Source organism: Perissodus microlepis, chromosome 4 (genome assembly GCF_051167445.1).
Source record: "Perissodus microlepis isolate ML-2025 ecotype Zambia chromosome 4, ASM5116744v1, whole genome shotgun sequence".
In the NCBI taxonomy this organism is placed as follows: domain Eukaryota; kingdom Metazoa; phylum Chordata; class Actinopteri; order Cichliformes; family Cichlidae; genus Perissodus; species Perissodus microlepis.
In genome coordinates, this window is record NC_140464.1 from 21,125,086 (window position 1) to 21,153,017 (window position 27,932).

The following is a 27,932-nucleotide window of genomic DNA, read 5'->3' on the forward strand; positions in this document are numbered from 1 at the left end:
CTCAGAGGCTGGACATCAACGTTATTGAAGCAGCGTGGTATCATGTTGACAAAGAACGGAATGAAAGGCCGCCAAGATCCAAATGTAAATGTCCTGGAGAACTATACCTAAAGAGTACTTAAAGAAATGACAAGAAAGTTGCCGTGAGAAAGTTCATGCTGTGCTGAAAAATAAAGACGTCATTAGAAAGCTTGTTGGAATTACACAAATTGTTTTGGGGGTTTTTAATGCTCTGATAAATCACTGCAGCTATTTCTTGTAGAAATGTGGAGTGGGTCAAGAGCCATGGAAGTGTATTTCCAACTATATAAAACTAATTCTTTGCAGCCTCTCATTTGTCAGTGCAAATTAATGAATGGAGACTCCATGCATTCCAGGAGAAGTGTGTAGCTGTCTGCATCCCCGGACCAACAAAGGGAGTTGCCCCTAACAAGGCCCGGCTCTTGCAAATAAAGAGCGCAGTTTTATTTTATTTTATTTTTTGTTATATACTTTTATTCGATTTCGTCACACAGTGAGTGTGACCCAAAGTTAAGCCGCAAGTTGTCGCATCTGTTGACCAGCATACATCAATTCACTGTACGCTATTAATTAAATATGGCTTGGAAGAGTAACATCATTTATTTGCATGCATTATCCCTTGGGCAACAACCACAGTCATTTATGCACACACATACACAAAGTAATCCTCATGGTGTCGTGAAGCTGTTTTGCATAGCCTGTATGTAATCCTAATGTGGGAGTGGGTTGCTTTGCATTTCCGTTGCATTGACAAAATGACAAACAATCCTTTTTCTGTTAGTGTTGAAGGAACCTTAAAAAAGGCAAAAATGTGTGAGACACTTTTGAGTTTACTAAATTTAAAAGAAACACATCTCTGCCAATGTCCAGAAACAGAAGCCATGTGGGTGCAGTTTAAGACAGTCTCCAAGGGAATGACCTTTCATGTCTATAGCAACTGAGAATATCATATGAGAAGAAGAAAGAGGAGGAGTTCAAACAAACAAAAAAAAGTGAAGAGGGAAGATCTGAAGCAGGAAAATAATCGAGGTCAAATCAAAACTAAGTAGATCTGTTTCTGGAAGCGTATCTATACAGTAGACGCAAGCTCTGCTCTGTCACTCTTATTAATAACACCACAGCTCAGTCAAACAAATCTTTGTTTTACTGATTTACTCTAGGAAACGACAAAGTGAAGAGTTCACCCTTCAAAACCTCAAATAAAATCCACAAACACTTTGTTTCCAACTGTGTTTCATTTTCTTCACACTGACTTGTTAACTTCATATCCTGGTAACACCCAAATATTTTTTTTTCTAAACAGCTTACTTCCTCTTTCCTCTTCACTTGGGTGACATCTCTGGCCCACCGCATACACACACCCACACATGCACACCCACACACACAGAAAACTCCCTCTACTAATCCTAATAGGAAAATTGTGAGTTATGTTAAGACTGGCCGTTTGTGTAAATGTGTGTGTGTGGTACTGCTCCCAGTGTGATGGCTTGAGTTTTGTGCTGAGTAACTCTGTGGCTGTCTGTGTGTGTGTGCGTGCGTGCGTGCGTGCGTGCGTGCGTGCGTGCGTGCTTGTGTGCGTGTGTGTGTGTGTGTGTACCACTCGCTGAATAGACAAAATCCGCCTGACTTCATTATGTGGTATCTGGTCAGCTCGTATTGCCTGTGTAATACCGAGATTTGAAGATGGTGTCATCACTGAAAAGCTACCAAAACATAATGCCCCATATACTTAAAATGCCCAGAGGAGCTGCACGTAATGGTGTTTGTTGATGGTTAATGGTACACACACACACACACACACACACACACAAAGGGAAGTCCATGTTTTGTCATATCATCTTTCCTCCATTCAAATTATTCACAGAAATTGTTTTATGTTTGCACATCCTATGTTCATAGTTTTAATCCCTTTAAAGGTCCCCACAGCAGATCATCTTTCTCGATCTCATCCTATCCCTTGCATCGTCTTCTATCACACCAACCCTCTGCATGTCTTCACAGTAAGAAAAAAAAAGCTATAGATTGTACAGCTAAAAACTGGCAGCAGGGTTGACATCGCCTTGCTGTAAAACACAGCCACCATATTGTAATTCTTTTTAGTTTTTACTGTAATGTTTTACAGGAACATACTTTTTTAAATGCTGTAGTGGTGCTGTAAATCTTTACACCATTCTTTGCAGTAATAATGTAATTTTTAAAGTGTGTATATGTCTACTAATACTGTAACTTTATCTTTAGTACAGTGATAGTGTAATTTCTACAGTAAATTATCTTGTGAAACTGCAATATTTGAGAGAATATTTGAGAATAATTGAGCCCAGAGGAAATTATGTAACCATGTAATGTAATTATGTAATTATGTAGATGAGAACTAGTTGACTACACAACTGTCCTATCAGTGTTGTAAAAACAAACAACTTCTTGAAAAATCTAAACTTTTATTTAAAATATAAGTTTTACATTCACAGACATATTGTCAGTCTTCTTAATATTTTGTTAAAAACACTGATGTATTTATCACACAATTACACTGTAATTACACAGTGTGGCGCATCGACCACACATTCATAACACATTGAGTCAAACACTACATCCATGAACATCCTCTGACGTCTTCCTCTTTTCCTCTCTCACTGCACCCCAACATGCCTTCCCACTCTCTTCCTTTTCCTCCGTCTTCGGCCGACAGTACGGTTTTCACCTTGTTGGCCAACAACACCTGAGGCAGTTGTTGTTGACCCAGGCCCCAACTGTTCCAGTATGGAAATCTCCTTCTTTATGATCTGCGTTTTTGATCCCTCCAAGACTTTAGGGTAGACGCCCTTCCTGATGCAACTCACCCCATTTATCAGGACTTGCGATTGGCACAAGAAGTACACTGGCACCAGTGAAACCATGATCCTATATTTTGCAAAGATGATGTACAATTATATTTACCATTTAAACAGACTGGCACTATGCACCCCTGCAACATGACAGCTTATTTTATAACTTTTTTTTTTTTAATCATGGATATGCCGAGCTTTAATTGTCTTTTCTATACCATTTTAACACTTAGACTCCTGACATTAAAGGGTGTAAAGGGCAGGGGAGGACTTGTGAAAAGGAAACAGGAAGGACATCAAAGCTATTTTAAGTACACTCTAGTTGTAATGCTGTTTTTCTCTTCATACAGTCATTACAGTCACTGGGCTCGTCTTAGTGAAACTGACTTTTGGCATCTCGTGTGCTCCACTTATTTTCTGTGTAATTTGCAGTCATCTTTAGCTGTGTTCCTTTCTTCTTAGATGACACAGAAACATGTCTGAGAGCAGATCAACAAGCTGCCACACACGTCAAAGCAGTGCACAAAGCTTATTAATGGTTTGTGTGAATAAGTGTGACAGTTAGCAAAGGGAGGGCCAACACAAAGAAAATATCACATTACAAAGTCTGAACACTGCAAACAGTTGGAGGAGGGGAAGGCACATACACTGAAAAATCACACAGACACACAGGTTCAAACCTTAGAAATATGAATGAGTGCTTACTATAACAGTACTAGGTAATGCTATTAGACTACTTTGGCTTTTAACACATTATATCCAAGGACACATGCACATACTGGAGCAAACAACATATCTCTTTTGTTTCGCGGTTACAAAGGCGGACAAATGATACTCTCGCAAACAATCACCTTTTCCTGTGATACCAGAGAGCCAATAAGGCAGCCTTGTTCATAAAGTTTAAACGTGTTTGAACACAAACAGCTGCGAAATGTGAAGACCCACTTAATGTGGTGTGTATTACACATGAACAATAAGAAGAGGAAAAAGGGTTTATATCTTAAATCTGCAGTTTAAAAGTAAAGATTTCAAAGTAAATGTTTGTGATTTGTCATTTTGGTCTATTTTAAGATGAACACTAGCTGTATTGTTGAGGTTACAGTCCTCCTGAGTCACTGGACTTCTCAATATATTATTAGTCATGTACCCAAATTTATTGTCATTACAATGAAAACAGTGACATGGAAATTCCATAAAAAGCAACTTTAATTGTACAGGATTACGACACGGTTTGTCAGAAATATTTTGACTTCAGTAGTGGCTACTGTTGGCTTTGCTATGTTTGATTTGGCAGATTTTCCTTCCTGGTGCAACCTTAAAGGGATTGGTGTTTCCTTCCAGGATCGATATGGGAAGCTATTACAATACACTATGAATCAGGAGTGGGAAATTCATTTTCTCAAGGGGTCACATGAGAGACACAATAAGTTGAACTGAGTTCTGCTCAATTTTAATTTTCTTAATCTCTTGTTGTCCCGGCCCTCCACAACAGTCCATGATTCTCACATATCCCCTTACGAGAAATTAATTGCCCACACCTGCAACTTCAGTTCAAGACTTCTAAACCTGAAAATTTATACCCCACACCCCCACCCCATGCACATGTTGGAGCATAATTAAAACAACGCCGCTCCCTGGTGGCTGGCATGCCCACAAGCACATTTTATGAAAAAAAAGAAATGTAAGCATGATATCTACATTTAAAATATTTTTTTAAACTCAGATTTTGATTAATTTTCAAAAATAAACATCTAGTAAGTAATTTGTGGGGGTTTTCAGACCTAAGCTTATTTAGTTTCACGGAGGAAATGACTAATTTATTAATGTGTACTCTGGTGCACGTCAGGACTTTGTACTTAAATTTATTTCACTTTTTTCTAGTAGACAACTCTTTGACAGAGGCAGAAAGAATTCTTAACACAATCATTGAGGGAGATTCAGACATAGATCTTTCAGAAGATGAGAGTCATATGAGCCAGATAGGAGAGGGTGAAAACCCAGGAGGAGCCAGACAAAGATTATCAAGATGCAGGGGCGGATGTAATGGAGAACGACACAGGGTCAGCTGAAATCTGCCGTCATCCTATCTGGTACAAAACCAGCATGTAGGAGAATCAGGAATTTTTGATTTTGAGTGAAAAAAGTATGGGTAACGTGCAGAAATGTTTTCCAGTAAATTGATTTAACTTATAAAGATAGTGTAAATGTGTTGTAAGTGAACTGTATCGGATATTGGAGTATCTAAATTTTATTTTGCTAACTAATTTTCCATTATCTTAGGTGTATGCCTTTGTTGGAAGAATGCAGAATTGGAGATGATGGTACCCTAATGACACTTAATGATTGGAGCCCACAGCAGTATTTCCAGCAGTACATTGACAAAAAACTCATTCAGGACTTGTCCTTGTTGACCAACCAGCGTATGGTACAGGATTCAGGGTGTAGTTTAAACACAACACCAGAAGAAATCAATAGCTTTTTAGGAATCTCAGTGTACATTACATGCCTTGGATATCCGAGAATTAGAATGTACTGGGCTGCCAAAATAAGAGTCGCAGTTATAGCTGATTCCATGACATGTGGTCATTTCTACAAGATCAGGTCTTCGCTGAAAGTAGTCGATGATCTGCCAGAAAATGAGAAAAAAAAAAGATCTCCTGGGGAAAGTCAGACCACTTCTAAAGAGAGTCCTTCAAGGTTGCCTCAATCTGCCCAGGCCAACAAAGGTCTGTATGATGAACAGATCGTTTCATTCACTGGCTGTCCCAATTCACAAGTCCCAAGACCTGCAGTGGTTGCAAATATAATATTGACATGGGAGGGGTTGACCTATCTGATCGCATGCTCAGCTTCTACAGAATATCTAGTCGGACCAAAAAGTGGACTGTTCGCACCACACGTTATTTCATTGATTTGGTCATCACCAACTCCTGGCTTCAGTACCAACAAGATAGCGAGGACATGCAACAAGCTCAAAAGAACTCCCAGTACCTGGAGTTCAAGCGCCTCTTGGCTGAGGAACTGATAAACAAGGGACAAATATATGAACAAGACCTGAATAATACCAGTGATGAAGAGTTCTCTCTAGAAATCAAGAAAAGGATTGAATTTTGTTAGTTTCACATTCGTGATCAATGAACTCCCCTTGTGCACTGTAGTGCACATGTTGTAAAATTTTAATAAAATTAGTTAAAAACAAAATTGTTTTTGCAATGTGTCTTTTACCAACCCAACACTTGATTTATATGGAAAAAATCAAAATCAAAATACTTTTTTTCCCCTGGGTCTCACCGAGACCCCTGTTCGCTTAATGAATAAATTGTTAAAATGCTAATATGTCTTTGTTACAACAAAGAATTACTCAAACAATCACAAATTGTCCTCAAAGTTTATCTCACAGACAAATTGCAGTCGACATTGGTTAATAACCTGAAGCTATCTAACTCTATCCTATTACTGATTAGTGTAATTTAACATCTTTGTGAATATAATTTAACAAATTAATTTCCTCCTTGATGCAGCTGTGGCATATTTAAGAGCGATAGGGTTGTCTCATTGTGTAACGGTGAAACTTTTTACCTCATCAGTATTGTTGTCTGCCTGTTGGCAGGCGGGCAGCGTGGACACCTAAGTTGACTGATATCACAGGTGTATCTACTAAAAATCGCGGATGAGTTTTAACCCTGGTGACCTCAACCTCAAGGTCAAAGTCAGAGATCAGGTTTTCTGAAAGTCTTTTGAATCCGACAGCACACCATAGGATTTTCAGATTGATACCAGAGGTGCCTTCACTAAAAATCTTAGACGAGTTCAAATCTCAGTGACCTTGACCTCAAGGTTTTTTGAAAATCTTGTGAACGGTTGCAGTAGTAGTTTTAGAATTTGAAATTGTCATACTATGTCTACAGTGACCTCTAATGGCCAGTGTGTTGTTGTTGCTTTTCGCGGGATTTGGACAGGATATAAACAGGAAGTAACAATGATCATAATTAATAACAAATAGTGGAGAATACTGGATAAAATAAGAATATGCTTCTTCCTGCTTCTTTAATTTATCACGTTTTCTTGTTATAATTTCCTTATGTCCTATCCTTTTCCTTTTTTCCTTTCTTATGTTTTTGTTTTGTTTTAGTTTTTATCTAGCTGCTTTACAATTGTAACATGCTCGAAATAAAGCCTCACAAGCTAATGTATGTAAGGAAAAATTCCTCAAACCGATCCTGAGTGTTTGTATTCACAAGACAGATACAAATGATATATCTATTGTTTATGTATGTATGTATGTATGTATGTATTTATTTATTTATTTCCATATTTATTGCTGTGCTCAGTACTGTATTGAGTACATTGGCCCTTTCTCAATTCTCAAGTACGTACTCGCGTACGTACTCGCCGAGAACGCCAGTACGGACTCGCGATTTGTACAACTGGAACACCAGCGTACTTGATGATGTCACAGGTCCGGCCGGAGTTTTTACTGCCGTCCCCTCTTAATTTAACTGTGAGTAATATGTTATGAAGCTTAACTTTAATCACAGCCAAACCGGTTTACTCAGGACCAAATAAAACACTGAAATAAACCAAACATTAACATTTAGAAGTGATCTAAGTGACTTGTATATCATGTTTAACCTAAGTAGTGAAATCTCTATTAATAAAAATAGTGTACATGTACATACGTGTACATACCTTAATAAAAACAAGCAGGTGAGATGTTAGAACGCTTTTGTTTTTATTTTAGTGGACACTCAGTACAATAGACAGCTACTGGGGTTTGGGGTTTGTTTAACCTGAGTAGCGAAAAGACCGCGGGGGGGTTGAAAACGATGTGCCGGGAGTCCGCTGTTCTCGCTGGCTCTAATAATCCTCGACCTCGCTGTCTGCTATGGAGCTGGCGGGTCACAGACGTCTCCGAAAACGTCGGAGCGCGTTTGGAAATATATGATATCTTCATAAATCGAGCAGATATTTGAAGTTTACACAGCTACATTCTCGCTTGAAAATAACTTAAAAGTTTATTTTGTGACCCAGAAAGAGTAATATTTAAAAGTTTTTAGCCCCGCTCGTCCGCCATTGCCGCGATTGAGTTTTGGACGAAATGCATTCTGGGATATTTAGCTGTACCTTTTTTTTTTTTTTTTAATTTATTTTAATTTATTAATTTATTTATTTTTTTAGATTTAGCTGTACCAAGTCCACACAAGTCACTGTCACTACCCGATCCGTACCGGAAACCCGATCGGTACCCCACATGCGCGAAATGTGTCTATTTCCGGTCGAAGCATTTTACGATAGTTACAGGTCAGAGTATCTGTTAAGATGCTAAGAATAACAACTATCTCTTAAAATGTTTCCGATAATGAAACATTTAATATAATGTAGACAAAAACAAAAAGATAAAAAGATAGTGACAGATCGGGACTCCCGATCCTTACTGCGCATGTGCAAAGTCGGACCGTACAAATTGGGTCTACCCGATCCGTACCGCGCATGTGCAGGGGTTTTCTTCTTCTTCTGTTATTTTAATGGCAGTGTACTCCCCAGTGTACGAAGATACCGCCACCTGCTGACTGAGCGAATGAACCCTATTGTAAACTGAATTAGCGTCATTACAAACGTGTGTTAAATTTGATTTAGTGATAATCGAGTGTGTTTATGCTTGTCTGTGTGGAGAGGATTGTTGGAAAAGTGATGATAATGTCCGCTATCACTGTCAATTGCCAGTAAACACTTCATCTGGCTGCTGAATCTTCACGTGACATATTATAAAGTCTGTATTATTAACTCTGTCATTAGGCACTATTCTTCTTATTTTACGGCGCTGTTGTTCAATCGGGGGACGCTCTCTGTTGAGGAGAAAAGCAAAAATTTGTTGCGGATACGGATTATCCATTGTTTAAATGTCCCGGTAGTCGAAAAGGAGGCAGAGCTGTTGAGAAATGCTAGGAGCTAACTGGGCGCTAACCTTTTTTTTTTTTTTTTAAACTTTATTTAACAAACAATGAGTATACAACATACGAACAGATGAAGTATACAAAACAACAGAACATGAACACAAAAAGCCAAGGGTAAAAGAAAAAGGTAACAATTATAAGAATACACGCAAAAATTCACATACATATATTGTTTTGAGAGCCTTTTTGTTGGTGGAGTCTGATATTGATTGTATGTACATTTCCACATCCTTAAAATAATGACAGAAATATGGTGTTTTGTTAGTAAACTTACATTTATGGATAAAAAATTTAGCTAAAAGTATTAACAAATTTATCATAAAAAAACATTTATCATACTTCTTGGGGAACTTAAAGAAACAGAATAAAACATTTTCCCATCGTAAAGAAAACTCCCTTAAAATATGGACAATAACAAACCTGCTAAATTCCTTCCAGAATCTCTGTGTAAAAGAACAGTACCAAAAAAGATGTGTCACAGTTTCTGGATGATCCCCACAGAAAGTACAATTAGTATTTATGTCCCTTTTAAATTTTACCATGTAGTGACTGGCTGGATAACATTTATGTAGAATTTTAAATGAGACTTCTTTCACCTTATTTACAATCAAATATTTATGGGGGACCATCCAGACTGTCTTCCACTTGATATCTGGAACAAAGCGGTTCCAATAATATATTATATATGGGAGAGAGACGATATCTTCTTGGAATAAACTACGTATTCTCTTATTGCTGTTACCAAGTTCCTGTGAAAAGCAGATTTTTCCTATTGGTGACTCAGCTGGATCAGAGAGAGTAACTGGGCGCTAACCGTGTCATTCAAATATATTGAATGTCGCAATGTTGGCAAAGAGAGGAAGTGACGTAAGATTTGCGCATGCGGGGTACCGATCGGGTTTCCGGTACGGATCGGGCAGTGACAGTCACCACCGATAAAAAAAAAAATAAAAAATAAAAAAATAAAAGTCACCACCGATGCATGCTCGATAAAACGGGCGGAGCGAGAACACATCCGGGACTTTTTCGCGTTCTCGGCTTGATGCGTACTTCGAATTGGAACAGTACTTGGTCTCCGACTGATGACTTGTCACGAGTACACGAGAACGCACAAGTACGCAGTACAAGTACAGCCTGAGAAAGTCCCATTGAGTGCTGTTGTCACAGTCCCTCGATAAAACTGTTTAAAACTGTACAAGAAGAATAGAATCGACGTTTCACGTTGCGTATCCGGAACGTTTGGAGGGGAAGACTTGAATTGGAGGACACCTTGCAAACATGGCAGACGTACCAGAAAATGCTCCAGAGCGTAAGCCTTCAAACTTACTTTTCTTCAGTTTTAATACCTCAGTCATGTTGTTCAAGTTGTGTGTGGATGTAAGGAATTTACTTTTAACTGTAAGGTCGCGGTGATTGTTAAACACACGGCGGTTGTTCCTCTTCCGTTATCTCTGTTGGAATTATCAACATTAATAGCTTTGAGTCTGTGTTTGAAAAGACATTAATAAGGATGTTTTAGATAAATTAATTTTCAAGGTGTTGTAATTTAATTTAATGAATTTATTACACGTTGAATTCGGGATATTCGGAAAGTTGAATGTGATGCTTATTTAGTAGCTTATCAGAAATCGTTTGATGTATCACTAAAGTGTTTGTTTGTTTGTTTGTTTTTATTGCTGTGGTCAAAATGCGCATAATATCCACACAAGGGAATTTGAATAGGTATCGCAGTACGTCTTCCAGTTTTGCTGAGTCACGATGACAGTCTTCTACGCAGTTGTATAATTTATTATGTGAATACGTTTTAATAAAGTCATTTTAGTAGTCTCTTGGCTGAATGTTATATTAAGCTGTATATAAATGATTTTAAGGGACCATCGCATGAGAGCAGCTTTTCTTTTGGTATTACACGATCCCTTAGCAAAACTAGATGTAATAAGGTACCCATCAAGAATCTTCTAGAACAGTTCTTTCTGGATATTTGACCACTCTTCTGGGCAGGATTGCTAGAGATCATTTAAATTTGTTTGACCTGGCTTTTAAAGTAGTAATTTTCAGTAGGGTTGAGGTTGGGGCTTCGGGAAGACTTAATATTAGTCTACTTTATCCATTCCAAAACCGGTGTGCGTTTGCCATGCGGTGTACTGCTGGGAGAGACTGCAGCCAAAAGGGAGTGCCACTGTCAAGAGATGTGCTTGGCGTATGACCGTACTCCGACCCGGATGAACCGGAACCCATCCTGCCACCTTCCTACGTCATCAAGCCATTACCTGGGAGACTGAAAATCAGATCCACCAAGCTCTACAATCTGATCCTGGCTCCCCTAACTGATTCCATCAGCCAGCAGGCCCAGCCAGGCTCCACCATCAGCCAGCAGGCCACAGCCTGGCTCCACCATCAGCCAGCAGGCCACAGCCTGGCTCCACCATCAGCCAGCAGGCCACAGCCTGGCTCCACCATCAGCCAGCAGGCCACAGCCTGGCTCCACCATCAGCCAGCAGGCCACAGCCTGGCTCCACCATCAGCCAGCAGGCCACAGCCTGGCTCCACCATCAGCCAGCAGGCCACAGCCTGGCTCCACCATCAGCCAGCAGGCCACAGCCTGGCTCCACCATCAGCCAGCAGGCCACAGCCTGGCTCCATCAAGAGCTAGTGAAGCTACAGGAAAAGGCAGGCCCAGAGTTAGCAAGCGTCAGGATTGATTGAGGCTGCAGTAAAAAAGGGGCACATGTATTTAGAAGATGCCGCCTAAAAGAAGTAATGTCAATGAGGAGGAACTGGAGGACATAAAGAAATCTTTGAACTTTATGTCAGAAGAAATTACAACCATTGCAAAACAACAAAAACTGATAATCAACTTAATTGAGGATATTAAAGAATTAAGAAGGCAAAGTGAGGAAAAGGACAAGAAGATTGCTATGTTGGAAGTACAAGTGGCAGAGTTGGAACAATATTCGAGAATAACAGATGTAATAGTAACGGGTCTGGAAACCAAGCACCAGACATATGCACGAGCAGCAGCAGAAGAGAGAGGGGAGCCGCCTGAGCAAGAGTTGCGCTCCCTGGAAGAACAGGTAATGGCCTTTTTCAATAGTAAAGGCATTGAAATAGATAGTAAGGACATTGAGGGGTGCCATACTCTTCCAAGGAAAAACAAGAATCAAAAACCTGCCATTATTATAAGATTTGTTAATAGGAAGCAGAAGAAAGAGCTTGTGAAGCAAGGAAGAAAGTTGAAAGGAACGAATGTGTATGTTAATGAGCACCTAATCAAGAAAAACGCAGATATTGCAAGACAAGCAAGATTATTAAGAAAACAGAAGAAAATACAGTCAACCTGGACATCAGATTGTAAGGCGTTCATTAAGTTAAATGGAACACCGGAGCAGGCAAAGGTCTTAGTCATTAAAGAGCTGACAGAATTAGAAAAATACGGCTGATAAAATGTAAGGCAAAGCATTGGGATGGTCGATGGTACTTTCAATGAATTGTCAAATTGGTTGGTACTTGGCTTAGACAAAGTATTGTTAAAGGTGATGGTATGTGGATAAGATATATAATAAAGTCAGATGTCTGACAGATTTCAAGTAACAAATCAAATGGATGTTGAAACTGGGACACTGGGGTATGATAGCAATATAGATCCTGACTGTAATTTTTTTACCAAAATGTTAAAGGACTGTAATTATTATACAATGGAACAATTTAATAGGAACCTAGAGCCGGGTAAGAATATAACCATGGTTCATTTCAATAGTAGAAGTCTATATGCAAACTTTCAATTTATTAAAGAATATATAGCACAGTTTAATCAACCATTTGGTGTGATAGCAATATCAGAGACTTGGATAAACACTGGAAAAGAAGAGGATTTTGAGATAGAGGGATATGAATTCCTCCACTTAGATAGGACTAATAAAAAAGGAGGTGGGGTGGCACTCTATGTTGATAAAAATTTAAGGTTTGAAAAAATGAGAAGAATGACGAGGGTGGTAGATGGAGTGATGGAATGTATAACAGTGGAAATAAATATGAAAAAACAGAAAAATATGATTGTCAGTTGCATATATAGAACACCAGGGTCAAAGATTGAGACTTTTAAGGACATTATGGAGGACTTGTATACAAATCTGAATCAGAAAAGAATGTTTATCTGTGGAGACTTTAATATTGATTTATTGAACCCAAATCATAATAAGAGTATTGAAGAATTTATTGATTCAATGTATTGTATGGGATTATTTCCCCTGATAACAAGACCGACGAGAATAACCACTCATGGCGCAACTCTATTAGATAATATTTTTACAAATGTAATGGAAGAAAATATAAAAGGGGGGATATTGATAAATGATATAAGTGACCACTTACCAGTTTTTGTAACTTATGACTGTTGCTATGAAGTTCATAGAAATGAATGTAAGACAATATATAAAACAATTAGAACAGAAAAGACAATGCAGTGTCTCAAAAATGAGTTAATAAAACAAGATTGGACTATTGTATATAAACACAAGGATGTCACTAAAGCCTATGAGGCATTCTTAAGCATATTCATAGCCTTATTAGAGGAAAACAGCCTACCTATTGAAGTCAACAGGAAAGATAAGTATGCAGGAAGACCATGGATGACAAAGGGACTGCAAAATGCCTGTAAAAAAAAGAACACCTTATATAGAGAATTCATTAAAAAGAGAACTACAGAATCTGAAAAGAAATATAAAAAGTATAAAAATAAATTAACTAACATAATGAGAACTTGTAAAAAAGAATACTTCATCAAAAAGTTAGAAGATAATAAAGATAGCATGAAAGGGATATGGAAGGTATTAAATAGTATAATAAAAAATGGACCAAGGACTAATGACTACCCTGGGTATTTTATGGAAGGGACAAATACTATTAGTAAAATGAACGAAGTAGTAAATGGATTCAATGAATTTTTTGTAAATATAGGGCCAAAACTGGCTGCGGAAATAAAGGTTGATATGATAGAAAGGGAGACTGGAGGAAACATTGAAAGGAATGCAAGTTCAATGTTTTTAAGAGCAGTGGAAGAGAAGGAGATATATGATATTGTCAGTGGACTTAAGAACAAAATGAGTACTGACTGTCATGATATTGATATGGTAACGGTAAAGAGAGTAATTGATGGTATTGTAAAACCACTACAATATATTTTTAATTTGTCTTTCCAGGAAGGGGTTTTTCCACAAAAAATGAAAGTTGCAAAAATTATTCCTATTTATAAATCAGGTGAAAAGCATTGTTTTACAAATTATAGACCAGTGTCGGTACTCTCCCAGTTTTCTAAGATACTGGAAAAACTATTTCTAAAAAGATTTGATAGCTTTGTGGATAAACATGATTTGTTGGCAAATTGCCAGTATGGGTTTAGAAATAATAGATCAACAGTTTTGGCATTGATGGATTTAATGGAAGAAATAACAGAATGTATGGATAACAAGAAGTATGCACTTGGAGTCTTTCTAGATCTAAAAAAAGCATTTGATACTGTTGACCACGAAATTCTAAAAATCAAACTGGAAAAATATGGGTTCAGGGGTGTGGTACTGGATTGGATAAACAGCTATGTGATGAATCAACAGCAATATGTACAAATAAATGAGTTTAAATCTAAATTGATGGATATTGAATGTGGAGTACCTCAAGGATCAGTATTAGGTCCGAAAATGTTTATTATGTATATAAATGATATTTGTAAAGTATCGAAGATACTAAAGTTTGTAATTTTTGCAGATGATACCAATATACTTTGTTCAGGTGCGGAATTTCAACAGGTTTTGGAGGTGATCACACAGGAGTTGAAGATATTAAAGAAGTGGTTTGATAGAAACAAATTGTCCTTAAATTTAAATAAAACAAAATTTATGTTATTCGGAAACTATAAGAAAAACATTAACATTGAAATTTGTGTCGATAATATATATCTAGAAAGGGTTAATGCCATAAAATTTCTTGGTGTGATCATTGATCAAAAGGCCTGTTGGAAATCACACATCACTTATGTGAGGGGAAAGTTAGCACGGGGCATTGCTGTCTTGGGGAAAGTAAAACAATTTCTGGATAGGAAAACATTGTATATGTTATATTGTGCTTTGCTATTACCATACATGAGTTATTGTGTAGAGGTTTGGGGAAATACATATAAAAGTAATATTCAGACTATAATCATAATGCAGAAAAGGGCCATTAGACTAATAAATCAGGAGGGGTATAGGGCTCACACAAACGCACTCTTTATTAGGACGCAAGCTATAAAATTCCAGGATCTGGTGAAGTTTAAAACAGTGCAAATAATATATAAGGTAAGGAAAGGGATGCTCCCAATCGAAATAAGTAAATGGTTCTTAGAAAGAGAAGGGAGGTATAATTTTAGAGGGAAGTGGAATTTAAAATTACAAAGAGTAAGAACAACATTGAAAAGGATGTCTATTTCAATAGCGGGAGTTAAAACCTGGAATGAGTTAAAAGAAGAAATAAAGGTCAGTAGTGTTATAAACCAGTTTAAAATAAAACTCAAAAAAGAAATATTAAATAAGTATAAGAATGAAGAAAATGCAATTAACCCAAGACAGCAGTCAAACTCATGTTTATTTTCTTCTGCAAATTAGCAAATCTAAATATAGTTTTAGTTGAACATGTGAAAATATTTTTTTGAGATGTTATGTTCTAAGTTGAAGGCATTGTATACGTTTTTGTTGTTCAAATTTAGATGATGAGGATGTAAACCTGAGGGGGTAGGGCTAAATAAGTATATACTTCTGCCTACTCCTTTTCAAACAACTGTATGGAATGATTTTATGAAACGTTGGTGAATGTATATGTTTGAAATACAAAAGAACTGAACTGAACTGTTTGGCTTCATTTTCCTGTTAAAACACCCTACTGCTACCAGATTAGCTGCTGATGTAAGGTGAAGTTGAAGACTTGGGAGGTAATCCTCCTTCTTCATAATTTTGTCCGCTTCATAAATTTCAGTCAAGTTTGAAGGTGTGGATTTTGGAGCAGGGACTTCTTTCTTAGTTGGCACTCTCACAGTAAAACTCGCTTTACTGTGAATAGTGATGCTGGTGTTTTAGCAGTTTCCACTTTACGGCAGGCTTGACCCTTAGTGGTTCCTGCATTGTTCCTGAACATCTGAACCAATTTCTCACCTGAGGGTCACGGTTTGGGTATTTTTTTTCAGATATTGGCAAAATTGGCAATTACATAGAATTCTTTAAACTGAGATCTTGGAAGCTGCAGTTGTTTAGAAATGGCTCCAAGAGACCTTCTCAATATGTGTAGATTTAAAATTCTCCTTCTTAGGTCTTCACTGAGTTCCTGGGACTTTCCCATTGTTCTGAGTGTTGGTTAGTCTACTGAATGCTGTCAAAGAAAATCATTTTTATGTGAGCAACAACAAACTACTAGTTTTAGTCAATCGTGATCACTAATGAGTTAACAGGCCTTGGCCTTGTCAAGAACCTTAAGCATCATTTATAAAACATTAAAATGAATGTGTGTGTGTGTATATATTTGATGCTATATGTATATTTCTGACCCTGTATGGATTAAAGAAATATCCAAAATAAATTCAAAATTGTGCAATTAGTTATTGTTTCTAAAGGCAGATGTGTGCTGTACAATTGTCCCACCGTGGAAAAGGAACAGTTCAAAGAAATCATTAAAATCTCAAAGTTATGATGATATCTGTTTGAAAGCATTTTTGAAAGAATATTAAAGACAGTCAAGCACCAATCAGACTTTGCAGAGATTCTAGATATTTTGTTCAACCACATTTTATTTTAACGACAACCACTCAAAGCAGATCTAGGATATTTAGGTCTCTTTAAGGTGCTCAGATCTTGATGACTGGATTCTGTTTTATCCTTGTTAGACTGTCCGGGTACAACAAGTGAGCTAGCCGGCAAGTCTGCACCATGCCAGGGCTGTCCCAACCAGAAGCTCTGTGCCTCTGGAGCCACAAAAGCCCCTGACCCTGGTAAGACCGTGTGCTATTATCTCATCACTTTAATATTTTGATACATATTTGGGCTTCAGCAGATACATTAGGGGATTAGTTAAGAGCTTAAAGCATCTCATCTCGTTCCCGTGTGTCTGCAGCCATAGCAGAGATAGGAGAGAAGCTGTCAACAGTCAAACACAAGATCCTCGTGTTGTCTGGAAAAGGAGGTGTGGGGAAGAGCACCTTTAGCGCTCACTTGGCTCACGCTCTGGCAAGTGACATCACAAAGGAGGTAATACAGAATCTCAGTAATTGTCATGTTCAAGAATCAAGTTTGAAATGATTTCTACCGCCTGAGCTACAGCCACCCACAACGAGTGGTTAATGAGTGGTTATTTTTGTTACTGTTCCCTTCCTGTTAGCTTGAAGCTGTCTGGTCCGTTCTCCTTCTACCTCTGACCTCAACAAGGCATTTTCACCCAGAGAACTGCCGCTTGTTTGAAATTCAGCAGGTTGCATTGACTAAATGCTGCCGTGTGACTGGCTATTATATTTACATATTTGCATTAACAAGTGGTGTCCAAAGTAGCTAGTGTGTGTGTAAATCCTTATGCTCTCATATAAAACATTAAAATACACTGACCACTAGAGGTCACTGCAGACAGAGTAACAATATATTTGAATTCTGAAAGTAAATTGTATTACACAAGGAACATGGCTGGGGGTCGTCACTGATTTCTATAATCGGTTTGATTTGGATTCACAGGGTCCCGATTAGATTTGAATCTGGGAAATTTTGCCTCCGACAGTCAGAAATATTTTAATTCTGATCATTTATCAGTATTGACTTTTGTGAGACTTCATCAGAGGTGTGAGCATCACAGCAGATTCCTTTGTGTCAAAGTAACTGAGGATAAAACACAGAAAAACATGAAGGTTTTCCTGGCCTGGCTTTTTATAGCAGATGATTAAATTAAATTAAAAATATTCTGTAGTAGATCATAAGCTGAAAAAAAAAAAAAACATGAATCAACATATGAATATTACCTGATGCTGCTGAAGTGAAGCAGAGCAAAGTTACAGAGGTTTTATTAGAGACACAGCTAAACATTTTGCAATTTGGTATAATTTTAAAAAGTTTAAATTTATTCGGTATTGAACAGAAGAAATGAGGCTTTCTTGTCGCCGACACGCTGTACACAACGGTAGACTGGTGCATAATAAGCAAGCAAATAATGCAGAAAACAGATATTTGAGATGGGAAACTGTTCTTGAAGTACACTGAGAGAGAGAAGAGCTGTGCAGGAAGTGATTTTTTTTTTTTTTTTTTTTTTTTTTATCGTGGTGGAAGAAAAACAGCAAAGTAAGAAGGATCTTCTTTTGCTGCTGCTTCAGTGAATTTTGGTCTGAGAGAGACAAAACCTGCAGCTTCATAATCAGTGAGCTGTGAGCTATCAGCACTGACGGCGTGTACGTGCTGTCGGGTGAGAAAGCCGACAACTCACTGTGTGGAGCTTTGTGTGGAATCTGTTTACCTGCTCTCATTTGCTGTTTTAGCTTTAACCTGAGATTCTGGCGTTTCTGGCAAAATACATTTATATTTAAAAATCAATTCAGGGTTTAAATCAATATCACTTTATTCAAGCTAAAATTGATTTGAATTGGAAAATCGATAATTGAAACCCAGCGCTAACAAGGAACACAGTGCTATCACTCTAAAAGAAGCCACAGCTTAATCGAGGAAGAAATTTATTAGTTACATTCAAAACAATGATAGATTATATTAACCAGTAGGATGGAGTTAGATGCCTCAGGTTATTAGTCTGTCTCCTGCAGTTTTTCTGTGAGATATATCTCTTTATACGCCAGTTTCTTGTGTAGCTTTCACAGTTTCAAGTTGAACATGGCAACAGTGTTTAATTAATGTTAACCAAATTAATGTTTTTATTTGTCTTGCATCAGTTGCAGAGTGAGTGCTACATGTATGTTTGCTGTAAGCAGCGAACTTGACACTCGATTGTTGACATGAGCAGGACAGCTCTGTCTCAGGCTGATAAAAGAACTTGTGTCAAAATTTTGCTCAGCTGCTGTTTTTCATTTCACTTTTTTTCGATAGTATTATACAATGTTAATCACATAATCACAACCTGTTATTAACAGTGGAATGCAGTGGAATTATTATTATAATTATTAACAACAGAACTGACACCAGCAGCAAGCCAGTAAGCAAACCTTACAGATGCAGCACTCTTTCACACATTAAACCCACCTTATCTCATTGCTTCCATCACTACCTATAATTTACTGCACACATCCCTTGATGTACAAATATTTATTATTATTGGCATTATTAGTGACACCTGTCTTGGTGACACAGCTAACACAGGGCTCATTAAAGCATTACCCAGTCATTAAAGTTTTTATTAACTTGCAGCCATAAAAGGCTGATGGGGGCATTGCTGGCTTCCTGCCGGACGGCGACATGGACATCCGTGTGCGATAACTCAAGAAGGACGTCAACTAGGATTTTAAAACTGGCACCACAGATGTATCTGCTAGGAGGCTGAGGGGTACCACTGGCCGCCACCAGTAGTTTTATTGGACCTGTACAAACAGGCAGGTGGTGGGATCGCTGTTTTATATAAAAACATTTTCAGCTGTAAATCTGCATCAGTTATCTGAGTTTTTAATTCCATATCTCCTGCTCTATCTCCCGCGTGAGATGACGTGCTGGACAACTTTTCTGATGCCGTTTCTCAAATGAGCTGAGAGAGAAAATCATAAATCATCATAAACTGACTTTGAAATCTATAAGAATTCACTTCATTATTGCAGCAACGAACTAAAATGAAGCAGACAATCCTACATCTCACAACTTATTAACAATATTCAGCATAATTCTGCTTTATTTTTATTCATATCCACTGATAAACTGTTGAACATTTCCACTTTCTAAATCTAACAAATTTCTTCTTTACTCTGGAAGAGTTGAGTTGTTTTTTTCCCCCACAGTAAAGTTTTTAATATTGGAGGTAATATGTTAGCCTCTTGTCCTAATTTATCTAACAGTATCTCTCATTCTTATCAAATTACTGCCACAAGCTCATTTCCAAAGAGTAGCTTCTTGACAGCTACCGTTTCACTGAAACCATGATGAGCCTTCAATGAACCGTAGATGGATAAACTGGAGGGGCAGATTCATATCTTGGGTCCTGTGTCAGGCCGTTGCTGGATTTATTTGTGAATCATGATGTTGGTGCAAAAATCCCATTTTATTCCTGTCAAACTGTCTTATGTTTGTTTTGGGGATTTTTTGTGGATTCAACTAAAGTAATGGGAACAAATCATGTGTTTTTGTGACAGGCCCCTAATAAGAAAGTGCATAAAGATAAAATATGCTTGAATGATTCATAGGTCAGTGTTAAGTGGCCGAACAAACCAAAAACACATTCCTCTGAGAGGGATCAGGGAGAAGGGCGGGAGTGAAGATTAGTGAAAAAGCAGCCAGTGTCCAAAGATAAAACTTTGAAAGACTTCAGGAAGCCTGAAGAACTAAATCTAACGAATTTCTTCTTTGCTCTTAAAGAGTAAAGTTTCCTTGTTGTTTTCAGAGTAAAGTTTCTAATATTGGCGGTAATATCTTAGCCTCTGATGGCAAAGTGCTCAACAGCACTTTAAATTTAATGAAAGTCAGGCTCCGGTCCTGCATCAGAGGCATCTCAATAGAAATCATTGTATATATTGTTAAGTTTATGTGCATTTCTTTAAAAAAAAAGTATCTCATATTGACTAATGCTGTCTCACCCGGAGATATGATGTGTGGGAGAATCAGTTTTTTAGACATCAGTCAGGGCATTTTTCTAGAATTTTCTAATTTGCATTAAGAAGTCTGTCCTCATCTTTCTTCCGTAAGATGTACACCACTGTCTTCTGTTTAAAGTATTCTGTTAATAACACTTTGTTAGTGTCAAACTGGCAATCCAGTGATACCAGAGATGTTGCTTTCCTTAAATCTGCACGGCTTAAAATACTTTGATGAATTTGCAATATCTGTGCAGTTTGCCAGAATTAATGATCAAACCAAAAACCTGCTCTTCAGACCTGAATGTACTTGATGGCATGATAAGTGCGCAGTTTCTGTTGTGGTCCCTCGTTTATTGCGGGAGTTACGTTTGGAAAATAACCCGCGATAGGTGAAATCTGCGAAGTAGCCAACTTTATTTTTAACAATTATTATAGATGTTTTAAGGCTGTGAAACCTGTCACTACACAGTTGATACAGGATGTCATGAACATTTTCACACTTTTCTCTCTTGTTTAAACACTTTCAAACCTCGGTAGAAAAATAACTTCAGTATTATAGAATGAAACCAAAGGCACCCGCGGTTGCCTTTGACGGTGCAAAACGTTTCGTCGACGCTGTTGTGTTTGTTGGGGAGAAAACTTACAAACATACAGTGCAGCACTTCAGAGTCACACTGCTAGCGATCGAAGATTTATGTAAATTTGACAAGCTGAACGCATTCTGTACTGTAGAGGAGGCACGGCACGAGATTGAGTGACAATGGCTACAGCCAATCAGGACACAGAACATAATCCGCTGGGGAAAAAGCATGCAAAATTGCACAAAGAAAATCTGCGAAACAGCGAGGCTGCGAAAGGTAAAGGGACCACGTTATAGCGAGGGACCACTGTATTACATAAAGTTGTTTTTTAGGCTGAATATAGGTGAACATGACATATGAAAACTTAGTGTAGTTTGCGTAAATCATTATTTCTTAGTTGAAAGAAAATCTCATGTTAGACTTAGCGGGAGTTTTTAACTTTGACTGTTACCCATAAACCACTGGAGTACAAAGGTTCATTCACAATGATGTCATCCATAGTAAGGGGATCAACTGGACACTCCCTCGCAAAACATTCCACTTCCCAAAGTTTTAACAGCTCCTCAGAGAAAATGCTGATAAAGCAATGCTTTAGGATGGCTCCTAGTGCTGGGATACAGCCCCATTGTTTTGATGTGTTGCCCAGTCAAGCAGACAGGAAATGCCTTGTGTAGCCTTTAGGGAGACAGTTGCCTTCATTATACTGGACTGCCGACTTTTCATGCTTCCACTTTCTTTTTCCTTTTTTTAGATTGCCCTGCTTGATGTAGACATCTGTGGTCCATCCATTCCAAGGATCATGGGTTTAGAGGGAGAGCAAGTAAGTCAGTAGGCAGCTGTCAGAAACAGCTGTTATATATATATATTGGTGCAACATTTTAATCATAATCTCACATGGACACAAAGATTGAGCTGTCCTTCTGTCGTCTCCTGTGTAGGTTCACCAGAGTGGCTCTGGATGGTCCCCTGTGGTGAGCTGATTTGAACGATTTATTTATTTTTTTAAATTATTTTCTTTATTTAAGCATAATAAAACAGGGGCCTCTGCGTTGTGTTGCAGTATGTGGAGGACAACCTGGCAGTCATGTCTATTGGCTTCCTGCTAAGTAGTCCCGATGATGCAGTGATCTGGAGAGGACCCAAGAAAAATGGTGCGGTAATGTGATGTGTGTATGTGAGATGCTCATGTTTCCAGATCTCACATAGCAACAACCTGTGTGGTACTTGTGTCGAATCAGGGATCATTAAGCAGTTTTTAAGGGATGTGGACTGGGGAGAACTGGATTACCTCATCGTAGACACTCCACCCGGCACCTCTGACGAACACCTGTCCATCGTCCAGTACCTAAGCGCCACCCATGTTGATGGAGCCATCATCATCACCACACCACAGGTAAAAGTCTCGGCTTTAGTGTGAGCAGGTTTACGTTAGTATATGAAGTGCTCTATGGGAGCTTTTTAAAGTCAATAACCTTTGAAAACACTGCTGTGGTGCAATCTAGGGTTTTCCCTCTTTGTACACACCTGCTTTTATAAAACATTCTCAGATGTTGTTTGACTGATGAGCAGCCAATCATCCTCATATATGTCCAGTTATGAGCCGCTGGGTTTCATGTTCATGTCTGTTTTCACACATAGGCAGTCATGCTCAATGAAGACACACAAACTCCAGGATGACCACCATGAAAACATTTGTAACCTAATGCTAATCAGATGCTTAAAGCCCCTTCACCCAGCTGAAGATGGAAATAACAAAGGCAAAGTGGCTAAAACTTCAGCTATCCAGGGCTTAGAGTATGGCGTTATTTTTGTGCCACTATTCTGAGCGCACGTAAAAAAAAAATTTGAGCGCAAGTGTTGCATTTTGAGGAGTAATTCATTGAATTTCAGCAAAATTCATAGCTGCGTGCAAAAATGTATTTCAGTGTTTGCTATTATCCACACACACACAATAGCAGCCCCTCTCGCTCAGTTTTTTTGCATTTGCGCTTGCTCGCAATGTGTTGCTTGCGCTCTCAACATTTCTGCCCGTGCGCGTTCAACTCTTTCTGTACACGTTATATTTGCAGTTTGAGGGAAATTCAGTTCAGTTTTATTTCTATAAATCTCAACGATGTTATTGAAAGAAACCCCAATAATCAAACGACCCCATGTGAGTGAGCACTTGGCGATGGCGGGAATGATAAGCTCCTTTTTCACAGGAAGAAACCTCCGACTTTATGAAAAGCTAATTTTTGTTTGAATATGCTGTCAGTTATAGTTCTTAGAAAGACAACCAGACAAGGAAATTCCAGTCATTATATTTCAAGATACCCCTTTATTGCTCGCACACACACCTGCAGCTAAACTTCAGCATCTTTCAGTTAACTCTGAACCATCTGTGAGCTCATTTGAAACTGAAACTTTAGCAGCCCGACATTTAGCTGCATAGCTCAAGCTGTGTGTCCTAAAAGCTCTCTAACTCTCACTCAGAGGTTTCAGTGTTATTAAAAACTTACTCAGTTTTAGCTCAGCTATTTTACGTTAACAATTGCAGCTTTAAAAAGAATAATATATAAACATGTATTCAAATACTTATGAAAACTACCTGCTATCAGCCTTAAATTGAAATTTGACCTGCAGATATGTCTGCTTTCAGTCCAACGGACTTCACTTGGTGATTCCCTAAATTTCCCCCAAATGATTTTAACAACCTGAACTTCTGTATACAAGTTGAGTCATTTCAGTCATGTAGTATTGACTCCGAAAACCACAGGTAGGCAACTGGCTTACCACTAAAAAAAAAACTCAGCACGTTGCATCTTGCCGTATGCAGCTGCCTTCTGTTATGACTAATGCTGCTGCTGGTTTGTGGAATTGGTGGTGCTCCCCCTTTATGGCTTTACAGTATACTGACATGTTTAAGATGTCCTTGAGACCCCTGCTTTTTCAGCCCACTATGAAACATAAACACAGATGAAAGTTGAATTTTGCACCAGCAAATGCACAAGTCCGTGGATCATCCAGAGTAAGGGCTTTACGGTGAATCCACTCGCACTAATGATTGTCTTAGAATGCACACGTTAATGCACAAAAATAGTGTTTTAAAAATATGATATGACAGGTTTTAATAGGTTGGATTATATGGGACAAAGACATTTGTTGTGCAGGTGCTGTTACTGTTGGCAATAAAGCAATTCCACATGGTCATAATCATGGCGCTGTGGCCGAGTGTCAATGAAGATGAATTGCTTTTGAGATGCTTTTAGTGTACCACAACCAACAGAGGATGCTGTTCCATCATGAAAACATCGGAAAAAGAAAAGCGAGAGCCCATCGCGCAATAAAATGTTATACAGGTTTTTTTACAGGTTTACATGTTTGTAGACAACAAACTGTTAAAGAAATGGCATGCTACAGAGCTGTGCAGAATAAAAATAAATTCAGAGTTTTCTATTGTTGTCTTCCACGGCGTGCTTCCTATAAATTTTCGTATTTAATAGGAAGTCAACTCGGCACAAAAGCGTTTTGCTTCACCCGCTGACATCACATGCTTTTGTTACCTGGTTTGTAAAGGTGATTTTGGTGTGATAAAGCCACAGACAGGATAGGCACAGGGTGGTGTTTTTGCTGAACGGGCAGCAACATGTCTGCCAGCAGGGCATCATGATATTTACACACAAATACTAGGAGGTTAACCCAATGTTGTCCTGCATGCAGACAGTAAAAAGACTGTGATGAAGCAGCCGTACTAGTTCTGTCAGTCATGTTTCCTGCTGATGATTCTTAGTGTGGCGAACATTTAGCAACTTGTCAATAAATGTGGCTTACTCTACATGTGTTCAGTTAAGAAGACCTCACTATAAGCTGTGTCAAAGTTCTTATTGCACTTGGTGAAGTGAAGCACCAATTTCCTGCTTCTTAGATTAAGCTCAGCTCAGTGCAGTGAAGTCAGAAAGCAACAGACACACTTCCTCATTCCGCCTGATCTCACTAACCCACGACCGACCACACACACCCGGTGGGAATTACCAAACAAACAAGCCAGACTGGTGGGGGGGTGTGTGTGTGTGTGTGTGTGTGTGTGTGTGTGTGTGTGGCGTCCCTGTCCACTGTATGCTCCCCATCTCCACCCACCCACACATACACACAAACTTCAACCCTCGCTTTTGCCTTTCTCTTTCTATGGTTCCTGTTTCCACGTCTGTCTAGGAGGTGTCGTTGCAGGACGTGCGAAAGGAGATCCGATTCTGTCAGAAGGTTAAGATGCCGATCATCGGGGTGGTGGAGAACATGAGCGGCTTTGTCTGCCCTAAATGCAAGGTTGCTCTCACACACACACACCTGTGCAAAACACAGATAAGCTAAAAATGCACCAGATCCATGTCTCTGTTCATTTTACATCTTTTTTTGTCTTTTGTTTTGTTTTTTTGGATAAGATAATTGGGCAAAAACAAGAACCACATTGACAAAAAAAATGACAAATCTGATCTAATCTGGTGAGAAATGTATACAAGCACTGCGAGCATACGCTTGATTAGTTCTGGTAAGTAAAGAAATGGAGCACACAGAAAAGAGGAACGAGGCAAAGAGGTCTGAAATATGTGCTCGCATCTGTGCTATTTTAGCTCATTACAAAAAAACCAGGTTGTGAGGAGGCTTCGCCTGCTATCCTGTGCAGATATACTGCAGATACACTGAACAGGATACAGTGCACTCATTTTCACAACCACAAGCAAGCTCACCTTGCACAAAATCAAATCAACAAAGTTCTGTTTCTCTACATTTTTATGTCTTGTGTTTTTTCCTTTTAGATTTAATTTGCTGAGGCTCTTACATCCCTTTAAGGGAGGGCCTTGTGCCGTTTCCTTTCTATTCAACATCTGACATTTTATTTTTGGGAGGGGAGATTGAGCCTAGAGGAGATGATATAACAGGACCACAATGTCCTGTCCTATCACTAAACAGTGAAATCACCACACTTCAAAGAAAATGTGGGAGAGTGGGAGATGCCATTTAAGCAACCCTTTTAAATCTGCTCTCTCTCTGTGCAGCGTGTTTTAGTTTTCCGGGTTACGGCCTGAGCTTCGAGCTAGAATTCCCAGTGGAAAAATGTCGTGTTTACACGGTTAATCAATCCCAAATTCCTCATGTGTAGATTAAGAAAGTACCTAGCTGATCCATGCATATTTTTTTCTTTAAACTCTTCCTTGTAGAGTACGTCACAGATCTTCCCTCCCTCATCCGGGGGAGCTGAGAAAATGTGTGCAGACCTCAAACTACCCCTCTTAGGAAAGGTGCCTCTAGATCCCAGGATAGCACGGAGCTGTGACGAGGGCAGGTCTTTCCTGAACGAGGTGCCCGACTCCCCCGCTGCGCAAGTCTACCAGAAAATTGTGAAAAGTGAGTTTGTTTTTAGAAAGACACCCACACAAATGAGCATCGTACAATCAGTAACCATAAAAGGCCAAAACAAATCTTGTGTGACTTAAGTGTAGCCGTCAAGGTCAGCTGGACTTGCCTGGAAATCCCCTTCTGACCGTCAGCTGGCAATCCTGCAAATAGAATAGAGGTTTTGAGAAGTGGGCGAAGTCACAGGATGCCAAAACTGGTGAATGGGAAGATGGTGTGAAACTGTTGCCAAAACAACAAGAACCAAAAAGAAATCATCTCAGCTCACTTGCAGCAATGTCAACACTATCCCCACCGCTCAGGATGTTACTGTAGAGCTGTCATGTTGACTTTGTTTTCTCTCAGCTGTAAATGCACACAGTGGTCAGATAGTCAGAGCAGGGATCCAGGAGATGTGCCAAGTATAGAGTTCTGCATTTTATGACTCCCACCCCTTTATTTGCACATCATAAACAAACCCTTTGGCACCTCATATGTCATAGTTTGCATTTTTCTTAAGAAGGAAGTTAGATGCACAGTAAGGCGTATTCCTCCTTCCAGTGAAGACCCCCGCCGGTTTTGATGACTGGATCATTTAGCTGACGGCTCAATTCCCGATTAAACAATGAAAGAGGAAGCGGTCGCTGTGTAAATGGGAAGCAGCCAATCAAAAGAGGAACAGTAGGAGTTGTATCGAAATTCAATTATGCTTAAAGCATGAGATCAAGTTTGTGGAGTCTAATGCGGTTTGCGTAGCAGCTGATTCACTCCTAACTGAAACCATCAATTGACGCACATTTATTTATCAGCTTCATCAAATCTCATTTATCATCATCATCATCATTCTCTTCTCTCCTCTTTCTCTTTCCCCCAAAGCCGTCCAGGATTACTGCTCCAACAGGATAACAGAGGAGCAAAGCACAATCTGACCACATCAGATGGCATCCATACAGGAGCAGAACACCGTGGCAGATCACATGACGGCAGACGGGCACCGAATAAGAGGCACACGAAGAGCACAAGAGCTCGTACATATCAGAATCGCAGCATTTCTGTTAGACAGTCAGACAAATCTTATCATTCTTTGTTTTCAGTGATAGGTTTCATGCATTGATCAGATGCTGCCGTGCCAGAGCAGTATTTCCTGAAGAACTACTGAGAGTAAATGAAATGAATACATAATAAGAGTCTGTAGAAACTGAAATTACTTCCCATTTCATAAAACCAATAAAGTCATCATCCAAATAAGCACCTGTGCCCGTTTTGAATATGAATGCACTCATTATGGAATGATCTTTATGAGGCTGTCAGGGTTTACAATGATTTACAAATGTATGTTTCTTTGTTTGTTTTGAAGGAAAGCAATATCATTTTGAGCACTGTAGTTTTAACTAACAGCACATTT

The 27,932-nt window shown here is 38.8% G+C and overlaps 2 protein-coding genes and 1 pseudogene across 2 annotated transcripts; all 3 read left to right on the plus strand.

Moving 5' to 3' along the window:
• The first annotated feature begins 4,489 nt into the window (after nt 1–4,489).
• Nucleotides 4,490–5,871, plus strand: LOC146388871 (uncharacterized; annotated as a pseudogene).
• A 3,797-nt stretch (nt 5,872–9,668) lies between these two features.
• On the plus strand, nt 9,669–27,775 carry nubp1 (nucleotide binding protein 1 (MinD homolog, E. coli)). Its single transcript, XM_084926422.1, has 10 exons — nt 9,669–10,109; nt 16,704–16,808; nt 16,931–17,064; nt 21,909–21,977; nt 22,096–22,128; nt 22,218–22,308; nt 22,396–22,550; nt 25,349–25,459; nt 26,353–26,539; nt 27,404–27,775. The coding sequence occupies exons 1-10, from the start codon at nt 10,079–10,081 to the stop codon at nt 27,454–27,456; spliced, it is 969 nt and encodes a 322-aa protein (XP_084782548.1). The 5' UTR covers nt 9,669–10,078; the 3' UTR covers nt 27,457–27,775.
• LOC146388873 (uncharacterized) lies at nt 10,116–16,689 on the plus strand. Its single transcript, XM_084926424.1, has one exon. It carries the CDS (start codon nt 11,542–11,544, stop codon nt 12,238–12,240), a length of 699 nt encoding a protein of 232 aa, XP_084782550.1. The 5' UTR covers nt 10,116–11,541; the 3' UTR covers nt 12,241–16,689.
• Nucleotides 27,776–27,932: the final 157 nt, after the last annotated feature.

Excerpts from the sequence above, each read along its gene's own strand:
- nubp1 (XM_084926422.1), top strand. The coding sequence starts at position 10,079 with ATGGCAGACGTACCAGAAAATGCTCCAGAGC. Across the intron at positions 17,065-21,908 it reads CAAGTGACATCACAAAGGAG|ATTGCCCTGCTTGATGTAGA; the intron begins GTAATACAGAAT and ends TCCTTTTTTTAG. Across the intron at positions 26,540-27,403 it reads CTACCAGAAAATTGTGAAAA|CCGTCCAGGATTACTGCTCC; the intron begins GTGAGTTTGTTT and ends TTTCCCCCAAAG.
- LOC146388873 (XM_084926424.1), top strand. The coding sequence starts at position 11,542 with ATGCCGCCTAAAAGAAGTAATGTCAATGAGGAGGAACTGGAGGACATA.